The 16,521-nt window shown below is 38.3% G+C and overlaps 1 protein-coding gene across 3 annotated transcripts in view; it reads left to right on the top strand.

Annotated features, from left to right (window-relative positions):
* The window catches only part of LOC136864452 (zinc finger protein 888), a 171,552-nt gene that overhangs the window by 56,965 nt on the left and 98,066 nt on the right, over positions 1–16,521 (top strand). The window contains exon 4 of one of the 3 annotated variants that reach the window (XM_067141465.2): positions 9,113–13,176. The exons of the other annotated variants lie outside the window; for them this stretch is intronic. Coding sequence (XP_066997566.1) covers positions 9,113–9,134 — 22 coding nt within the window. The 3' untranslated portion in view covers positions 9,135–13,176. Of the gene's footprint in view, positions 1–9,112; positions 13,177–16,521 lie in introns of those variants that run through there. 3 annotated transcript variants of the gene reach the window in all.

Raw genomic sequence — 16,521 nt, 5'->3', positions numbered from 1 at the left:
TAAAATCTAGAACAATATTTGCTATCTTTCGTTTACCTGAATTGTTTAGATGAAGACCATGCTTTGTGTAACAGTGTCTCTCGAAACTGCTGCTATCTATTACCTGTGTATTACGAAAATGTTTACAAATTTTAACCATATCTGTATTAACTTTGTCCACTTCAGTGTTCACACACAAGTCTCTAATCAAATCATGCCTGTGGGGCACGTTCACTACAAGGATGTTAGTGTGAGTCAGCTTACCTAGTGTACATTTAAGTTGAGAAATGACATTCTTAGCGTCATTGTGAGCTACGTCGTTCGTCCCGCCAATGATCACTACTGCATCACAACTTCCGAGATTTCTTGCTGCCTGTTCCGTGTTTTCCAATACCTTCTTGATTGGAGCCCCAGGATAGATGACGGCCGATGCTGCAATATCTTCATTGTTCATTTTCTCCGCAATTCCCCTCGCCTGGCTATCACCAAATATAAGAATGTTCGACACTTTTGCCGGTGCACTGTGTGGGATTTTAGGCCTAACTTTGCCGCTTCTCGTAACGGATTTTGCGCTATACGTTTGACTGCTTCCCATACGGATACCTTGCGTATCGCTTACTTCCCTCAGGGCTGAAAATCTATTTTTGGTGTCAATTACAAAGTTGTCCTTATTAAACTGTACACTTTTCCTCCTAGAATCTGAAGCAACTTGACACCACGCGCTAGAATTCACGGAACCACCTGTGTTCTGAGTGTTTACTGGTACCAGTACTTTCGATTCCAGTAAACGTACCTTCTCCTTTAAAATCTCATTCTCCGCTTTTAATGCCTGTAAATCCTGTTGCAGTAAAGAGAGAATTACATTATCATTACCTCCATCCTCCAAGGAATCAGACGCCAGCGATTCGTTGACCGTTGTAGGCCTAAGTTTGTTACCGCTATTCACATTGCTTTCGCCACAGCTAACACAGGTCCAAGTATCTTCATTTTTAGCAAAACCAGTACTACATATACACTCAAAATGGTACCAAATTAAACACTTTTCACACTGGATACCATTCTTCACTCGCTTCTTGTTTACACCACACTTATTCCCGATTATTTCGCAAGAGAACCGGGAGCTATCTTCACTTACATTCTTCACGTACGCCATCTTGAAAAAGGTAACGGTGGTGATAAAGAAGTCCTGCAGTGGTGACAAAAATATAGTTCTCAATTCCTTTTATTCACCCATATTGTCCATAAAGTACATTGCATACCTGTCACTACTTCTGCCAGTGAGTGGAACTTCAGTGCTGCGAAGTTTGTTCTTCGTGGACGGAGACAGCAATTGAATCCAGGCATCTGTCTGCAGACAAATAAGAATACAAATCTCCAGGATGAACCTTAATTAACGGCCATGGCTGCTACCTTTCCAGTCCTAGCCCTTGTGTCACTGAAAACCATTGTGTTAGTGAGACGTTAGAACACTAGCAAAAAAAGGAAAAATTGCCACAAAAGTAGTTGGTGGGACATAAAACCAATAACATTATTACTAGCATTTACCCGTGGCTTCGCTCGCGTGGATTTTGTAATTTGATCAAAGTAATAGTTCCTCAGCATTGTACTAAGATATTATCTGAAATTCCTCAAGTATAAGAACTCGCCCAAAAATTGAGTTTAATTTACCCCCAAAATTCTTTGTAAACCATGTTTCTGGTATTACCTTTTGGGGCTAAGACAACCATGTGACATAGAACTTTATATGTGAGAAACAGTCTTCTCTCAAGTTGAAAAAATAAATCCATATTTTTATTTTAAAGGAGATTCCAAATGCCTATTCCCACATCTGTAACATCTTCAGTATTTGAGATATACACAAGTATCCCCATAAGAAGAATTCAACCCCTTGATCAGTCCATCCCCCACCCCCATCTAAGTGTATTTTCGGAAAAAAATAATACGTGTTTCTTTATTTTTAAAGAAGATTCCAAATACCAATTTTCGCATCTGTAACATCTTCAGCTTTTAAGATATAAGTATCCTTATAAAAGATAAACTATTTTTCACTTCTTTTCACCCCCTGTTAAATGCGTTCTCCGAAAACAAAAAGGTAAATATTCCTGTATTTTTACAGGACTTTCAAAATACCAAGTCTCTTGTCTCTAACATGTCAACTTTTTGACATATAATGTAGATACACTGGTACTCATTTTAAAAATTCACCCACTTTTCCAATTCTTTTCAGCCCCTTAAGTGGATTTTCCAAAAACAAAAAAAAAGTACGTGTTTAATTATTTTTAAAGGAGATTCCGAATACCAGATTTCATGTCTGTATGTCTGTAAACCCATCAGTTTTTGAGAGTAGAGTATACTCATAAGAATAATTCAACTTCTTCTTCTTCTTGACTTCTTTCCACCCCTCTCCCACCTTAAGTGGACTTTCCGAAATCAAAAAAATACGTGCGTGTTTATTTTTAAAGGAAATTCAAAACTCCAACTTTCACGTCCGCAACAGCTTCGGTTTTTAAGATAAAGTATCGTCATAAACATATTTCAACTCCGTAGTTACTTATTTTCAACCCCATACCCCTTATGCTGATTTTCCGAAAAAACAAATGGGTGTTTATTTTTAAAGGAGATGTCAAATACTAATTTTTACGTCTGTAACATCTTCAGTTTTTTAGATATAAGTACCCTCATAAAAGTAATTCAACTCCTTTTTCACCCCCCACCCTACCCCTTTCCTACCCGTTAAGTTGATTCCCCCTCCCCAAAAGTGCATGTTTCTTTATTTTTAAAGGAGATTACAAATACCCATTTTTCCTCTTGATCATCTTTAGCTTTTGCGATATAAGTATCCTCATACAAAGAATTCAACTAATTTTTCAATTCATTAACCCCCCGTTAAGTGGGTTTTCTGAAGATAAAAGAACACATGTTTCTTTACTTTGGAGGAAGGTTCCAAATTCAAATGTTCATGCCTCTAACATCCTTAGTTTTTGGGATATAAGTATCCTCACAAAAATAATTCAACTCCTTTTTCACCCCAGCCCGTTAAGTTGATCCCCCCCTCCAAAATGCGTTTGTTTCTTTATTTTTAAAGAAGATTCCAAAGACAAATGTTCACGTGTGTAACCTTATGTTTTTGAGATCTAAGTTTCTCCATAAAAGGAATTAAATTTCTCACTTCCTTTCACCCTCCCGTTTTAGTGAATTTTCCGAAAACCAAAAATACTTGTTTCTTTATTTATAAAGGAGCTTCCAAATGCCAATTATCATGACCATAACATCTTCAGTTTTGAGATACGGGTACATGTATCCTCACAAAAAAGAACTCAACTCCTTTTTCACCGCCACGGCCCAGGTTGATTTCCCTCCAAAAATGCGTTTTTATTTTTAAAGGAGATTCCAAATACTAATTTTCACGTCTGTAACATCTTCAGTTCTTGACAAATAAGTATCCTCATGAAAATAATTAAAAACTCCTTTTTCACTCCACCTCCGCCCGTTAAGTTGGTTTCCCCCCACCCAAGAAATGCCTGTTTCTTTATTTTTAAAGGAGATTCCAAATACCAATTTCCATTTCTGTAACCTTCAGTTTTGAGATATAAGGTTCTCCAGAAAAGGATTCTTTTTTTTACTTCCTTTCACACTCGCCGCTCAAAGTGAATTTTCTAAAAACAAACTACCCGTTTCTTTAAAAGAGCTTCCAAATACTAATTATCACGACTAACATCTTCAGTTTTTGAGATATATCTATCCTTGTAAAAGGAATTCATCTCCGTTTTCATCACCCCTCCCCCCAGCAAGTTGATTCCCCCCCCCCCCCCAAATGCGTGTTTCCTCATTTTTAAAGGAGATATCAAATACCAGTTTTCATGTTTATCATCTTTAGATTTTTTTGGTATATATACATTATCATACAAATAATTCAACAAATTTTTTGATTATTTAACTCCCCCCCCTCTTGTTAAGATTTTTTTTTTTTTTCTGAAAACCAAAGAATGCGTTTCCTTATTTTAATGGAGATTCCAAATAACAATTTTCACATCTGCAACATGTTACGTTTTTGAGATATACTGCGGATATGCTCATTTTAAAATTCACACCTTTTTTCAGTTCCCCTTAAGTGGATTTTCCAAAAAAAAAAAAAAATTTATTCCTTCACTTTTGCAGGAAATTCCAAATACCAGTTTTCAAATGTGTAATATGTTGCATGTCTGAGATAATTTCCAGTTATAGTCTTTTTTTTTTAATTCACCCAGTTTGTCACTCCTGTTCACCCCCTATTCATTGGATTATCCAAAAACACAGAAGTACGTGTTTATTATCAAAGGAGATTTCAAATACCAATTTTCATGTCTGTAAAACCTTCAGTTTTCGAGATATGTCTCCTCATAATAGGTGTTCAACCCCTTTTCCCAATTTTTTTCATCCCCCCAATGGGATTTTCCAAAAACAAAAAGTACATGTTTCTTTATTTTTAAGGGAGATTCCAAATACCAATTTTTGCATTTGTAAACATTTATCTTTTTGAGATGTAGATATCCTCATTTTAAAAATTCAGCCTCCTTTTCACCTCCTTAGCGATGGAATATCCGAAAATCCTCCCTTAGTGAGCACCTACACCCTAATATAAATGTATCCCCAAAGTTTCATTTCATTCCAGTAGTTCTGGCTCGGCGATGATGAATCAGTCAGTCAGGACATGTTATATTATATGTATAGATTATTACAATGAAGTATTTTCATCACACATTGCATCTCAGTAGCCGGCATCAAGTTAACTGTCCCATGTGTAGGCTATCGTTAATACCAGAGTAAAGCTGGTACTTGAAGTGATGCTGTTCTAGGATGCCCAGACACTGTGAATCGCAAGTATGGTGGCATTGAGGGGAGAGGAGACATTCTCTCAGTGCTGTGGTAAGACACTGCAGTCATCATAGGGCTGGGAACCATGGAGCATACCTGCCAACTTTCCCGATTTAGGCGGGAGACTCCAGATTTTCGATAGTTTTTCCTGCCTCCCAATTATTCTATTATTTCTCCCGATTTTAGCTTTTTTGTTATCATCAAACATTCAAATTCCGCCATTTCAGCTTTGTACGCCAATGGCTGGAAGTCCTTCACTCTTTGGCCGCTTTCAAATGAAATCTAATCAAGTGGATTTAGTGGATAGTTTGTAATTCAAATGGAATATCGACATTAATATGAAAAACGCGCGTGAATGAGCAATGTTTATTGAAACCTATATATGGCGACGCGTATAAATATAAAAATACTTCTTTTTCATGTCCTAAACTTTTGCTTTTAATGCTTAGTACGATCACTTTTCTTCCAGCCTTAAAAATTATTTTTGTCATCGCTTGTGAACGGAATGTGATTTCCAGCACAGATAGGACCTCTCACCTCAGAAGGTAGGTCAGAGAAATTTGTGCAATTATGGGAAAAGGCCTTGAATTCCTGAACTCCAAAATCTCATCTTCTAGGAGCAAGTTGCAGCCTTAGGGAAGATTGGTTTTGCTTGCCAGTTAGCAGTGATATTGCTGAATAACCTAATGAGCCTGTTTGTGCTTGTATTTTGCTTTCCAGTCATTGGTTAGAAATTTATTGTGTGTTGAGTTGTACAGTGCAGCGTTGTGAATATACATCTTGTGATAGCCAACGTATGGATTAGGAATTTAATTATGGGAAGTTGACTGGCTTGGTGCATATTTGTCCTGTGGTAGCCAAGTTACGGATATGGGAATAATCCTGAAATTGTTTGCTAAAGAAGACAAAATTGAAGTACTTCAGGAAGTGGACAGGCATCTGCATCTTAGCACATAGTTAGCTTAAACGTTAAAACCCACGCCTTCGACTCAAGTCAGTCTGAACCAGTGTCTGATATTGCTGAAGTGTTGTTGCGTTCAAGATGGCGACCAAAGTCGTTCTCTAGCAAATGGGCAAGTATAACCTCACAATTCATGGTCTAAGAGTGTGACCAGAGAACGTTTATTAATCCACTGGTCTGAAACATAAGGGTTCGACTAACTGTTCAGTGTTATAAATTTTTTTGGAAAGTGATCTGTACTTTTATGGACCTCAGTGCAAATGTTTTCATATTTGCTCTCTTACCTTTTCCACACCTATTAATAATCTCCTTATCTTCAGAAATAGTACATAACAGCTTTCACTGTAGCCCTACAAACACGATGTAAAATCCACGCCTGTCGGGAAAAAATTCTTTCGATGTCACTGTTGGGTAGATTTTAATTAGGTATTCAATAGTATGTTTTCTCATATAACACTTTCTCTTTCCTTGTCCACTGCAGGAATGTCATAATGATATTTTACTGTACATCCATCATTAGAGTCACAGCAACAAGCACTAATATTTCTGTGATATTTTTATTCACCCATTTCTTTAGCCTGGAAAAAAGAGTTGGGGGGGGGGGGGGGGGGGGTTGCCTGGGCCTGAACTGTTTGTAAAATTTGTTTCTTCTGCCACTTTAGATAATATTTCTTCATTGACAAATGCAGTAGTTCCGAAATCAAGCCCAGGGGATTCTGAAGTAAAGTACTTGAAACATTTGTGGAATAGTGTATCAATATTGTGTACAGAGAGATTATGCTCCCTGTCAAAATATTCTTTAAGAAGACTCTATCGATGGTTTGAAATAAACATTTATCCATTCAGGAACATTGATCTAGTGATCACCTTCTTCATGCCCCTATTTTCCAACAGATTACCGTATAATCTTGAGTACCACCCGCACTGTTTTTTCGAAAGTATCGCTTCCAAAATTGGGTGCGGGTCTTATTTAAAATTTTGGGTAATTTATCTTTCCGAATGCGCGTAAATCGGACATCATCGCCGGCGCAGCTTGGCAACAATGCTCTCTCCGCTTCCGGTATACGCTACTTCCGCGCTTGGTGTTAGTCTTGCGCGCGTTCTCGGAGTATTAACATGAATTCCACAAAGTGTTTGCGATCTTTTACTGCGAGTGAGAAAGTGAAAGTAGTTCGGGAAGCCGAAATGATTGGAAATCGTGCCACCGGTATGAAGTACGATATTGACGAGTCGTGTATTCGCGATTGGAGAAAGAAGAAAAATGTGCTATTAACATGTAGTGGTGATCGTAGAGCTTTTCGTGGACTGAGTGTACCATTTCCAGAAATTGAAAAAAACTTTATAAATATGTGACAGAAAGGCGGGAATTGGGATATGGTGTGTCAACCGAAATGTGTCAGCTAAAGGCATTAGAGATTGCAAAAGAACTTTCAATTGAAGGGTTTATGGCAGCCGAGGATGGATTTGTAATTTTTATTTAAAAAATGGGTTGTGTACGAAGGCGTACCTCACTTTCACAGTGTCTTCCTGGTACCTGTGATGAGAAGTTATTGTCATTTCAGCGTCACATATTTCGGTTTCGGAAGGAAAATGCATATTTGCTTTCCCAAATTGGCAATGTAGATCAGACGCCAGTCTACTTTGAAATGCCAGTGGACAGGACTGTGAATGTTAAGGGTGCGAGAAGTGTTACCATTAGAACAGGTGGTAAGTAAAAACAACTGTGTACATTAATGTTGTGTATTCTTGCTGACGAAACCAAATTGCTGCCGTACATTGTCCTCAAGCGAAAGACGCTTCCTAAAAATCTACCCGCAGGTGTTATCGTCAGATCTCAGAACTCCGGCTGGATGGTTCACTTGTGGAAGACTGAGTAAAGTGTGTCTGGCAACGTCGCCCTGGTGCATTATTGGGAGAAAAGAGCTTGCTTGTTCTCGACAGTTATCGCAGTCACACAACAGACGCTGTGAAGAAACATCAAGGATGGGAAAACCGACCTAGCAGTCATTCCGGGCGGGATGACGTCTATGCTACAGCCGCTGGATGTCTGTGTGAACGGTCCATTTAAAGCAGCCTTGAAACAGCTCTATACAGAATGGATGGAGGCCGATAATCACACACTGACGCCAACTGGTCGCATTCAGCGCTCAGAAGTTCAGCTGCTGTATTCGTGGATGTTGACGGCATGGAATCGTATCCCTGGAGACCTCATACGGAAGAGCTTCAGGAAATGTAGCATTTCTAATGCTATGGGTGGCAGTGACGACAACATTTTGTGGGAAGGTGATGGTAATGAAAGTTCCGAAGTTGGTTCTGATGATGATGATGATGATGATGATGATGAATGAACTCGTTGGCTATCATTCTGGAAATGTTTGTTTACTTTTATTTGTATTTTCTAATCATTTGATGTGTGTTAGTAAAGATTGTAGGCCTAAATAATTTTGACCTCACTTTTTTTTAAATTTCTTTCAGAATAAGGTTGCGGGTCGTATTCGGTGGGGGGTGGTATTCGAGATTATATGGTGTGTATTGTGACAGGTACCTGGTTCTGGCACCTGAAATCTATGCACATTTGGAACAAATTTATCCTCGGTCCACTTGAATGTTAATCATAATTCTGGATCCCTTCTCCCCAAACGTGCATCTTCCAGGCTATCACTGTGTGAAGATTTACTACCAACACCACCACCACAATCACGTCCATCAGTATCACTATCAAAATTAACAACAGACTCTATCTCCTCTAAAAGAGTAAGAATGTCCTCTGGGTGCATGGTACGATCATAAGCGGCAGCCTTGATGGAAACATTAGAGTATTTGTTCACATGAGGTGACAGAAGTGAAATGTTTTTTCTGCATGCTGTATGCGAATAGAAAGGAAATTATGTTGTTTGAAGGTTAGCCAATAGATGGCAGGAGCATGTTTCAAGACGGATCAAATATATTCCATCGTAGCACTGACGGTGCAGAGTTCAGATAGAGTTAATGAAAAGTCATTCAGGTTCAAAGTACAGTATGTTACAAAGTATTTCTCCTCATTATGAGGAGTCTGGTTCTGTTGGTGATCGGAAAATATATTCTTGTACACTGAAAATGATAGCTCAACATCGCAGATCACTGGTTCACATTTAAGTAAATTGATGTTTCTGGGAACTATGTCTTTTGGAGTTTTTGCAACTCCCCATTGAGGATCTGGTTAACAAACAAATGACTTTTTCACTTACTGGCCTGCAAAGAGCATTCAATTTATTTTTTGTGTCAAATGATGTCCACTGATTCCATGACCGATAGTTTCCAACTTTTTGATGTTTTCAGGAATCCAGCTGAAGTTAATTGATGTATGCAATATCACATGCAGTTTTTGGATTCTGCAAGACTTTTTGGGTATTCCTCACTGAAATGGCTGACTCAGAAGGGAAAGAGTTAACAGCACTCTTAAATTTTGAAGGTTTTCATTGTAGAAATAAATTGCATTATTCAAAATTTCCATCATATTATTATGAGCTGTGGAGGAAGTGTTGCTTATGATAGTTGATCTCAGTAAGCCCTTGCACATTAAGATACCTTCACACCTTCTTGTTTGAAGAAGAAAGTTCATTGAATTAAGGGAAGTGGCTTCGTGCCTCTTTTGCAACTCTGTGAATAGCATTGGTCAAACGTAAAATATAGGAGGTTGAAAGAGAATACTTTTAAGGGCAGTTGCAGCATTCATATACTGTAGGCTGCTCGGTCAATATAGATTGAATGAACTCTTTCTTCTTGTACACCTCTAGGCCATAATACTTTTAGTCTGTCGTTAATGAATTGGGCAATTGTATGAACTCTGCATTCTAGAACTATTCATGTGTGCTGTCATACTTTTGTCACACACACACACTGCACAACACCACTTTTTAATTGGTAGTAAAGGCATGGTCCATGGTTATCCAGCATTAAAATTTCACAGCTAAAGAACGTTGGACTGGAGCCATCCACACTGAAATACTTAACTGTTTCCAACTTTTAACTGTTTAAAATTTAACTGAGATATTACGTACTGAATTGAACTACTGTTGATGACGAAACATGCTGTTCTCAGTTTCTGGAAGTTCGTACTTCAGGTGGCCATCCCGTACTGCTTACTGTAAATATTAATGAACAAGATACAACCCTTACCTACCCCCTGTGGGTGGGGGGCGCAGCTGAATACACCCACGGTATCCCCTGCCAGTCGTAAGAGGCGCCTAAAAGGGGCCCGAGGGGCTCTCAACTTGGGAGCGTGGGTTGGCGACCACGGGGCCCTTAGCTGTGTCCTGACACTGCTTTCACTTGTGCCAGGCTCCTAACTTTCATTTATCCTCTCCAACCTCGCTTGGTCAAATCTTGTTCTTTCCGACCCCAACGGTATTAGGGCATTCAAGGCCTAGGGAATCTTTCATTTTCATGCTGTTAGTGGCCTCTGCCTTTCTTCTTCCGTTCATTTTTCGAAGTGACGGTTCCTTTCCTTTTTCTTCTTTTTTTCTCTCTGTCTACCCCCTGTGGGTGAGGGATGCAGATGATGAATACACCCACGTTATCCCCTGCCTGTCGTGAGAGGCGACTAAAAGGGGTGACTGAGGGATGATTGATTAGAACCATGAAGCTGCTTTTGATTAGTACCATCATGCGGGGAACACCATGGAATGCCTTTACTTGCGGGTGGTACCACTATATTAGGTACACAATAGGTTTGTGATTAGTAGCAGCAGAGAGTGGTTCACTATGGGTTTCCAGTACCCAGTTAGTACCATTGTGAGAAACACCGCGGATCTTTGCGTTGCCTGTGATTAGTACCACTATATGAGCAACACCGTGGGTCTGCGTTGCGTGTGGTTAGTACCCACTATATGAGGAACACCACGGAAATACCGGCGCCCGTGATTAGTACACCTAGGTGAGGAACACCATCGGTTTGTGTTGCATATGTGTGGTGACATTATGCGAGAAACACCATAGGTCTGCGTTACCTGTACGACGTACAATACTTGTATTACCATCATGTGGGGAACACCGTGAGTGAGTCTGCGCTACTTTTGATTAGTACCCCAACCTGACAAACACAATGGTTCTACTTTACTAGTGATAAGTACCATTATGAGGGGCCATTGACTTGTATTTTGGACCCCTTTAGATAACAAACATCCTCGATTCAGGATTGTACTTTAGTAGTTGTCCCTTGGTCAGTAATACTATTTTTATGATAGTTTTTATGTCGGATCCACTGATTGTTTTAAATTCATATCCATCCATTCATTCTTCATGACATTTTTAATTTTGGTCAGTGGATGATTTTGAACTTTTAATGTATCATTTCATTTCGTACCATCAGGGGCCAATGACCTGGATGTTAAGCCCCTTTAAACAACAAGCATCATCATCACAACCCTTACCTCTCCCAGATCTCTACATGCCTTATTGTAAAAATCAGTGTGTTAGTAAGCTGCCTTCAGGCAGTGGGTGTGAGGAAATACCGTACACCACTTTCCACTTTATTGTAAAGCCAGCTAACAGAAGATGGTAAAAGTTCAGCTGCATTTAGATGGTAGGAAGAGGTGCCAATTGTGTATTGGGACCTGTCAATCAGCTGTGTATTCCAGAGCTAATTAGGAAGTGCAAGATGAAACATTAAGCTGGGAAATACCAGGTTATACCTGAGTGGTTGACCCATTGCATCGTGAAAGCAGGAATGTATATTCCATTAATGTACTGACAACTATCAATTCAAAATTGAAAAATTTAATATTTTATAATTTTGTATAATCCAGTGTGTTTAATTAAGCATCTGGCATAGATGTTGGTTTTATGTTAAAATGTGTAAGGTGGAACATATTTCAGCATTATGGCAGTTCAGTTCAAAGCATGTTTTGAAGGTGATAAACAATATATGACAGAATGGCTGCAGGCCTGGCTGGAAAAAGTGTTTTGAAATCCTGGAAACTTAACTGTATAGGCAATTTTTGGTGAAACTAAAGACTTTATGTAATGATATCAGTTTTAAATTATCTTTAATGCTGTTATGTTATTTTGAATATTAATGACAGGAATCTTAGCTGTGGTGCACACTTGCCCCAGGTATTTTCCATGTGGGGAATCTCAGCTATGGTTGGTAGGGAGAATTTTCTACTAGAGTTTGCACTTGTAACAATGGATGGATAGAGAGCGACACATCTTCCTCTCGTGTGTTTATAATTCTCTTTTGCCAGCATTTGGTGAAAACAGGCTGGTGCTTTTGATATATGATGGCTACAAGTCGTATTGACAACAGATTAGTGGTAGCTGCTGTGGAAGCCATTGGAACCATTCTAAAACTTCCACCTCTTATTCAGCCACTAGATCATTGTGTTTGTTCAGTGACAACATAATCACCATGGCATAAAAATTCCAAAGAAATAATTCTTACACCTCTTGGGGGAAACCTGGTTATATGTTCGGCCTGACTTAATCTTAAGTGGCTTCAGGAAAGCTGGAATTAATCCTTTTGACAGAAACATAGAGCTAAGGGACAGAAATGATAAAGGGGCATTGAAACGATTGGAGGATCACAAGAGGAAGACAAGTGAAGGAGCTGAAGGTGTTCTGATCAACAGAGAAGTGCTACTTTTGAGGAGCTGCTGCTGCTTCAAACAGTGAAGCAGATCACTGAAGAGTTGGCAAAAATTTAGTTTATTGCTGCTGGTGCAGAAGTTATAACATCTGTAGAGGTTGTTCTTTGAAGTTAAACCCTAATTGAGTAGAGACGTAAAGTAAATACAGAACAGAAGGGGACTTCAAGAAGAAACCATTAGATCCTGATTTGGAGGAAAGTGCTCTTGGTATTTCCAGTAGCAGAAGCCCCACTCAAGACATCTCAGATTTACAGCTTGAGATAATTGAGGAAGTAGATGAAAGGAGGGATACTGAACTCTGTTTTTCCATTGTAGATGCAGGAAAGTGGGTACTAGTAACATTTACAACAAACAAGACTTGCAAATTGGGAGGGTTATCTTCAAGAATGGACAGGACTGTCCAGGGTTAAATGTATGAGAAGTAGCATTTACATTGATCAGGCCTAAAGTAGAAGATATCTGTAAGGTATCAGGAAGTGACAGAGAGATGGTTTTACCAGAACCAAGTGTAGGGAAGAGAGTAGAATGTTTGTTTAGTGCGTCATCTGCAAATTTCAACATAAACTGAAAACGTGCCAACAATTATTGTTTTGCTTGTTACTAGAATAGAGTGCAGAGAAATTTGGTAACCTGTATCAGATGTAAGTGCCAATGTTTCTTCTTTCCTTGATTTAGTTTAAGGCTTAATATTATCAAGAAGTAAATAATTTTGTATAAGTAGTATAACACCACAATTTTTAATAAAGAATTGTTTGAAAGGTAACACTTATTTCATGTTATAACTTATTCTAGTATGGCAGCCTTCCTTCAAAATCAGTAGCAGATTATACTGCACTAGACTTCAGTAATTATTTCATAACTTGGAGTGTGTACTTCAATATACAGTATAAACACTTTTATAAATCAGAGACCTTCTGTGTGCTATTTCCCCATGCATATTCTTCTAACATCTCTGTGGATGTGTTAGTCTGAATATACATTTATCCCATGGACGAGCATGAATTAGACGCAGGGCGTGTACCGTTCTGATTGAAGTGCTTACGGAGGAAGAGGGGTTTCCTGAAATTATTTTTCACATGGAAATAAAATTATCATGTCATGCTGTTAGTGAAGTTGCAATAAAGTGACTTGAACCTTTGGCTAAGGAAACCCCATGTTAGTGTGTCCCATTTGGAGTAAGAAATAATAGTTTGTTACCTTTACATAATTTTTTTGAATTTAAAGTAATTTAATTTGGTGTTGCACTTGTCCCATTCCAACTTACATATTTTTAAAATATTTAGTATTGTAATGTATGGCAATAACATTAAATATAATTGTTGTACTAGAATAATTTGTGAACATTTTACACTCACAGAACATGTAAGTACATAAAAATTCGAACTCTTAGCTATAACAATTTAGTAATATTGTTTTGAAATCTAGATTTGTCACTAAACAGGGTGTAGAATAAGAAGTCTGTCAATTTCCACACCCCGCAGTAGAGTCAGTCTTGCTTATGGGAATTTGACTGGAGTTTCCAGTGTAGTTACTGATGGTAGGGATGAACAAATTATGATGCAATATGTGCTCAACCACACAACAGTTGGTCAGCAAAGAAATATTGAATTTTATATTTTTTCGAAGTGCGAGGATATTTGTAAACTGGGAAGCCGGTGACTGGAGAGATGATACGTGGAATCCTACCATTTATCAATGTGTTCATCCTATTTCAAACGAGGATTGTGAAAGGTGTCATATCCTAAGGATAGGGCAGGCTGGGGACTTGGGAGCATATATTGAGATTGGCAAACATTGAATTTCACTTATGTTCTAAGACCCTTGATTATACATAAATATATAAAATTACATATACAATCATATACACTTCTGACATAAGTCTCTCAAGTCTTTATATTATACAAGAATATTTATATTAACTGGTTGAATACTTAACTACGAGATGAAGCCTATCTCCGTCTAGCTGAGGTCTTCTCTCTTCTTTCTTGTGCGCTGGGGTCTCAATCCCATTACTTAGACGGCGAGGCGAAACTTCCGTGAATAAGACTAGCTGGTTTATATTAAGTTCCAACACCTAATTGATTACTGGTTTGGAAAACCCTGTGATCGTTCACTAACGAATCACACTTCATCCGAGAGCCTAATATTACCCGAAATTGCTAACACTTTTAGCTAACACATTTGCGGCTCTACTCAACGTCTACCAGCTCCATTAACAGTTCTCCCTGGCCGTCTATCTGCTCGCGGAGCGACAGGGCCTTCGGCCAACACAGTCAGATAGCCCAGAATCAAAGTCCTTGTTGTTTACGAGATATCAGGTTTTATACCTTCCCCAATTCCTTCGAGAACACTCCACTGACCAACACATCACCACCCTTAGTCACTCGTACACGTCACAGTCTCACTGTTCCTTGATTGGTTTCTTAGCATGGAACCTCCTGTCACGTTGCAGTTACACACGACGTTCTCGAACATTGTGGAAGTTTTCCGTATGTCCCTTACACGTGACATCCAAATCAAATCAAAATCTCTTTATTTGCAAATGAGGTGTCTACCTCGATGGCAAATGGTACACTAAAATACATTATTGTCAAGCACTAAATTTTAAATTAACAAGAGAAAAATTTTCTTTTTTTTTCTAGAATACAATAATATACAATTTATGCTAACAATTTTTTCTATTAAACAAACAGATCATCTTTAATAAATTTATATTGTTTACAAAATTCTACTTATAATATCTTCTATACTTACAAACATAGTCAACTCATATACAGTATGTGGAATTACTTCAAATAAGACTATGCAACTGGTATAAGATTAAAATTTACATTACATTTATTTACTTTTTTTTTTTTTTTTTTTTTTTTTTTTTTTTTTTTTTTACCCATTTTGGAACCTAAGTAACATAACGACCTGCTGCGTCTTAACCAGAGCCCCCTTTTGCCACCACTTTTCAGAGTTCCTGAAGGGCCTTCACAGCTACCGTAGCGGTCCCAGGGCCCCCGAAGTCCCCACTGTACTTCAGCCCTACAGGCAGTCCCCTACTTTGGCTGTCCAAACTCCATGGACCAGGGGATGGAATTAATTTATTCACACACATTTTTTATTTACAATAGCCTGCACTGGTCGAATGCCCTCTAACATTTCATTTATTTTCCCTGTTGCTGTTTATTCTCTTCTTGAATACCTGTACAGATTTTGGAAAAGGATCAAACACTACCCCTGATAAACTGTTCCACTCCTTCACGCCCTTCCCAATGAATGAAAATTTACCCCAGTCGCTTCTGCTAAAATTCCTTCTAATTTTATACTTGTGGTCAGTTCTACCAATATAATTATTTTCCAACTGAAGCCTCTCACAGATTTCTCCCCATGCTTCTTCTCCTGTATAGGCTCTATATAATCCTATAAGTCTAGTTTTCTCCCTTCTCTTACTTAAAGTTTCCCACCCAAGTTCCTCTAACATTTCTGATACACTACTGTTTCTCCTGAAATCCCCTGTTACAAATCTTGCTGCTTTCCTCTGCACACTATCTATTTCTTTTATTAGGTATTCTTGGTGAGGATCCCAAACACTGTTTGCATATTCCAATAATGGACGAACCATACTTAAGTAACTTTTTTCTTTTAATTCTTTGTTGCATCCTTTAAGTAGCCTCATTATGACATGTAACGACCTGTATGCTTTCCCAACAATGTCATCAACATGACCCTTCCAGTGCAAATTACTTTCAAATCTCATGCCTAAGTATTTGCACTTGCCATCTTTTGGGATAACTACCTCATCCAAAGTATATTCAAATTCAGTTTTAAAGCTCCTGTTTGTAAAAGTTGTAACAGTTGATTTGCCTCCATTAACCTTCATATTATTTTCTTCAACCCGCTGTTGGATACTTTCAAGGTCCCTTTGTAATTCTGAACAATCCTCAATATTATTTCCCTATAAACAATTATATCATCTGCATACAATCTTATTTTTGATGTTTTATTGTTCCCTAAATCATTTGTGTGTATTAAGAAAAGTGATGGACCGATTATACTACCCTGTGCGATTCCCTTCCAAACTTTCTCTTCCTGTGATACATTAATTCCTACCTT

The sequence above is a fragment of the Anabrus simplex genome, chromosome 2 (genome assembly GCF_040414725.1).
Source record: "Anabrus simplex isolate iqAnaSimp1 chromosome 2, ASM4041472v1, whole genome shotgun sequence".
Classification (NCBI taxonomy): Eukaryota; Metazoa; Arthropoda; class Insecta; order Orthoptera; family Tettigoniidae; genus Anabrus; species Anabrus simplex.
The sequence above is the reverse complement of the archived record's forward strand: the minus strand, read 5'-3'. Positions and strand labels throughout refer to the sequence as shown.